Here is a 4,559-nt window from a genome sequence, read left to right on the forward strand (position 1 = left end):
TGTGTGTAGCCCCCAGGACCCCCACCACCACCCCCGGCCCTGCCAGCCGCCCACCCTGGGCTGTGGACCCCTCGTTTGCCGAGCGCTATGCCCCGGACAAGACAAGCACGGTGGTGAGCAAGCACAGCCAGCCGGCCACGCCAACCCCCATGCAGAACCGCAGCTCCATCGTGCAGGCGGCCCAGCAAGCCCCTGAAGGGCCTGGCCGCACGCCCCTCTGCTACAAGTGCAACAAGGTCATCAGGTGAGCCCTGGTCACCACCGCCACCACGCCAGGGTCCTGGGCCCTGGCGTGGCTGACATGGCTCTGTCCTGCCACAGGGGACGTTACCTGGTGGCGCTGGGACATTATTACCACCCCGAGGAGTTCACCTGCTGCCAGTGCAGGAAGGTGCTGGATGAGGGTGGCTTCTTTGAGGAGAAAGGCTCCATCTTCTGCCCCAAGTGCTACGATACGCGCTACGCTCCCAGCTGCGCCAAGTGCAAGAAGAAGATCACTGGGGTGAGTGTCACTCAGCCTGCCCCACACCTTCTGTCCTTTCTCCCTGCTCACCTATGGGTGCCTGGCTCTTTCCTGTCCCATCCCATGGGACCCCTTGTCCCTTCCTGCCTTGGGTGGTGCTCCCTTATAGCGCAGGGTGTCCTGCCCCTGGCTGACAGTGGTTCCACTCCAGGAGGTCATGCACGCACTGAAGATGACCTGGCACGTGCAGTGCTTCACGTGCGCTGCCTGCAAAACTCCCATCCGCAACCGTGCCTTCTACATGGAGGAGGGACAGCCCTACTGCGAGAGAGGTAGGACCTGGGGACCCCATGTGTCACCCCACATGGCCCTGGGGTACCGGGCACCACCATCGGGGCTCAGCACGTGCCCACAGGGATGGGGGGGTGAGCTGCCCTGCACTGCAGGACTCCCCCTGCACCATGGGGAACACAGGGACACCCCTCCCACAGCCCTGAGCCCTCCATCCCAGTCCTCCTGGCTGCTGGGGAGCGCCATCACTCCCGTGTTGCCATGGCAATGACGGAGGATGTACATCAAAGGCGAGTGCTGCATCCTGGGAGATGAGGTTTGTCACCTCCTCCCTGCGGCCCGGTGGTGGCCAGAGCCACCCTGCATGGCACCGGCATCTCGCCCAGGTATCTCGGGTATCATCCCCCCGGGGCTGGCGGTGAGTCGTCCCCAGGCTGTGCCTGTGAGATCCCTCCCGTGCCGCAGCCCTGCTGCCCTGGGACAAGGGGCTGTGGTGCAGGGGAATGCTGACCTGGGCTCTGCCTCTCCTCGTAGACTACGAGAAGATGTTTGGCACCAAGTGCCGTGGCTGTGACTTCAAGATCGACGCTGGGGACCGGTTTCTGGAGGCGCTGGGCTTCAGCTGGCATGACACTTGCTTCGTCTGTGCGGTGAGCAACGTGTCTCTCTCCCCGGCTGCTGGTGGGGCTGGGACTCTCCCTGGCAGTCATGCCCTGTGTGGGGTACACCAGCAGCGTGGGATCCTTCCTGCCGTGAGGTTTTTCCCTGCTTGGCTCTGTGCTGGTGGCTCGGGACCCTGCTCTGAGCTCCCTGCTCCTTGGCATCTGTGTGACACCAGTGCTGAGCCCTGGGGCTGGCTCAGCCCCTCTGACCTGACCTCCTGTGGTCTCCTCCCCAGATCTGCCAGACCAACCTGGAAGGGAAGACGTTCTACTCCAAGAAGGACAAGCCGCTCTGCAAGAGCCACGCTTTCTCCCACGTGTGAGGGGCCGGAGTTCAGCTGCGCCCACGCGTGTCCCTGGCCCTGCATGTTCCTCTCCCCCCTCCCCACCCCCACTGCCCCCAGGGAGCCAGGCTGGGCCCTCACCCCTTCCCCTGCTCCTGCCTCTTTCCTGGCAGCTCCTGGCCTGGCTCCAGCCAGAGGCAGGGCTGGATCCAGAGTCCCTTAGAGCTGGGTGGCCTCTTCTGTGCCCCCTGACTGGCCCTAGCAGCCCCAGGAAGGGGACGCTGCATGAGTCTCCTGTCCGCAAGCCACACAGCGTGGTGGCCATGGCTGTGCCGAGGCTGGAGTCAGGGAGGGTCTGGCTCAGCCGGGCTGCTCCCTTGCTTGGCTGGGGCCCGGCTGCCTGGCAGCTCAGCACCAGGGCAGGGATGCTCCTAGCACATCCCTGAGGTGGTGAGGACCAGCCCCCTGCCACGATCTCCCCCACCTTCCCTGCTGTGTGCTTAGTGTGTGGGGCTGGAGACCCGGCCCTGCTCCCCTGCAGGGGCCCTGGCTGTGTTAACCCCCCCCAGCTGCCCTGCAAACTGCTGCGGTGGCTTCCTATCCTGGCTGCATGCCGGCGAGCGTGGTCTGTGCCTCGTGTCCCCCCCACCCAGCTGGAGCCCAGCCGTGCCGGGGAGCAGAGCAGTGTGCCAAGCCCACCCCAGCCATGGGCTGGCAGTGTGGGCTGGTGGTCAGCCAGCCGGCGGGCTCCCGCGAGGCTCGGGCATAGCTTCCTACCAAAGAGAGCTCTGCCACCGCTGTCCTGGGCCTGTAAATGCCTCTCCCAAACCCACACTCTCCAGCTGGGCTGCTGCTGATGTAGCCATGGTGCTTTTAGTGCCTTTAATAAACACTTCTCTGCAAGTGCTGGCTGTCTCGAGGCCTGCGGTTTCTCCGAGCGAGGTGTGGCTGGCTGGGAAGGTCACGGTCAGCCTTCACCCTGCTCCCCTCTGGGGCCTGACTCAGCTCCTTCCAGCTTCCTGGGGAGAATCTTCACCTCGAAGTTCTCCTCCTCTGCCTGCGTCAGCCTGGGCTGGACTTATGTCACCTGGCTCATCCCTCTCTTCGTAGCAGGCAGGACTGCTAACGGAGGTGGTAATTAATCTGGGGGGCAAAGAAGCTGCAGCAAGGGGAAATGGGTGTCAGACCCTGCAGGGGGTCCCTGCTGTGCCTTGGCCCCAGATCCTGCGCAGGGGACAAGAAGTCACAGGGCACGCGTGGGCCACGTGCACCAGCTCTGGGCGCACTCCAGCGTAGAGCAGCCAAGTGTTCGCTCATGCGATGCAGCTGCTGTCCCGAAGGATGGGTGCGAGGCTGCGCCGGCACCTCCGGCTGGAACAGGCTCAGGGGCAGCGGGTGTGGGGAAGAGCCGCTCCTCCTGCTCTGCTTTGGCAGCTGGAACGGTCATTAATAATTGCAGCTCTTACCATGATGAGCAATCATAAGGAAAATTGTCTTGCTAATCTGCTGGAAGGTTCTGCTGGGGGCAGGAGCTGGCTGCGGGAAGCCAAATGCCTCCCAGCATCACCTAGAGCTGGCCTGCAGCTGCAGTGCCACATCTCCCCAATGCCACATCTCCCTGGTGCAAAACCCCATCAAAAACAGGGAGGGGAAAGTGGGAATGATGGGGGCAGGGTGGGGCTGGGCTGGGCACTCAGGCTGGGGCAGATGCAGGCGGTGGGATGGTCACACGGAGAAGCAGCAGGACACAGCTGCGAAAAGGGACAGAAACAGCCGGTGCCTGCCTGGGATGGGGTAAGTGCCAGAGTGTGTGTCCCAGTTGCGCTGCCAAGGTCAGGGGAAGCGCAGGGGAAGGTGAAGTGACCGCGGTCCCACGTGAGTAGTGACCAAGCCAGCCCTGGCTCAGCCAGGACAGGAACCCATGAGCGGGGAGGGCAGGGAAGGGGCAGGGGCAGGCAGCCGTGCGGGACGGAGCCTGCTGGTGTAGCACGGCCTGGGAACAGGTTGTGCCAGCTCAGCCCCAGGTTACCTGGCCCTGGAGCAGGGCCAGAGGAGAGCTGTGGTGCCATGCATCTCCCTTGTGCTGCTGCAAGGCCTGCACCCACTGGAGGCTCAGCCCCTCTGGTTGGTGCCCTGTTGCCTCTGATCCCTACTGATGATGCTTCTTGCGACCCACGGTGCCTCCATGCTTTGCCAAGAGCAGCTCTTGCCCACCAGCTCTGCGCACCATGTGAGGAGCTTGTGCACAGGCAGCGGAAGGAGGGTCTCGGGTGGGCTGCGGAGGTGGAGCCTGGGGAGGGGCTGCAGCCACGCTGCTCAGAGAACAAAGCCTGGCGGCAGCAGGCTTGGGGCTCCCACCATGTCCCTGAGCGGGGTCCCACCACATCCACCCCCAAAGCCAGCTGAGCTGCTCGCAAACTCTTGCAGCGTCTTAGGGCGGCTCCGGCCTGGCGCAGAAATGCTGGTGCAAGGAGGGCATGCAGGCATGGGGGGACAGGCGGCACAGGCAGGGCCCCCAGCACCCTCTCCTGTGTCCCACTGAAAGGGGGGCTCATCCACAGGCTGCTCCGAAGGGTTTGGTTTGGGAAGGGCCACACCAGCATCAGCCCAACCTAGGGGGATCAAGGCCCTGTGCGCTGCTGCTTGGGCACGGAGCCCCCTTCAGCAGGGGGCTGGGGTGCGGGCAGGGCCGGGGGCAGCGCAGGGCGCGGGCAGGCAGGGTTGTGCAGGGTGATGCTGCCTGTCCTGGCAGGAGTGTGCGGACCCAGGGGGGAGCCCCCGCAGAGCCCTGTGTGGGTCAGTGCAAAAGCAACTTTGTGGGTTCACACAAAGGCAAAACCTCCTGGAAAAGGCACCGAC

At 64.2% G+C, this 4,559-nt stretch overlaps 1 protein-coding gene across 1 annotated transcript in view; it reads left to right on the forward strand.

The window, feature by feature from the left end:
* The window catches only part of PDLIM7 (PDZ and LIM domain 7), a 25,160-nt gene extending 22,562 nt beyond the window's left edge, over nt 1–2,598 (forward strand). The window contains exons 9-13 of the mRNA XM_026858457.1: nt 10–244; nt 322–502; nt 675–795; nt 1,289–1,404; nt 1,653–2,598. Of these exons, the coding sequence (XP_026714258.1) occupies nt 10–244; nt 322–502; nt 675–795; nt 1,289–1,404; nt 1,653–1,739 (740 nt within the window). The 3' untranslated portion in view covers nt 1,740–2,598. The remainder of the gene's footprint in view (nt 1–9; nt 245–321; nt 503–674; nt 796–1,288; nt 1,405–1,652) is intronic.
* Nucleotides 2,599–4,559: the final 1,961 nt, after the last annotated feature.

The sequence above is a fragment of the Athene cunicularia genome (genome assembly GCF_003259725.1).
Source record: "Athene cunicularia isolate RWA chromosome 13 unlocalized genomic scaffold, athCun1 chr13_part1, whole genome shotgun sequence".
Lineage (NCBI taxonomy): Eukaryota > Metazoa > Chordata > Aves > Strigiformes > Strigidae > Athene > Athene cunicularia.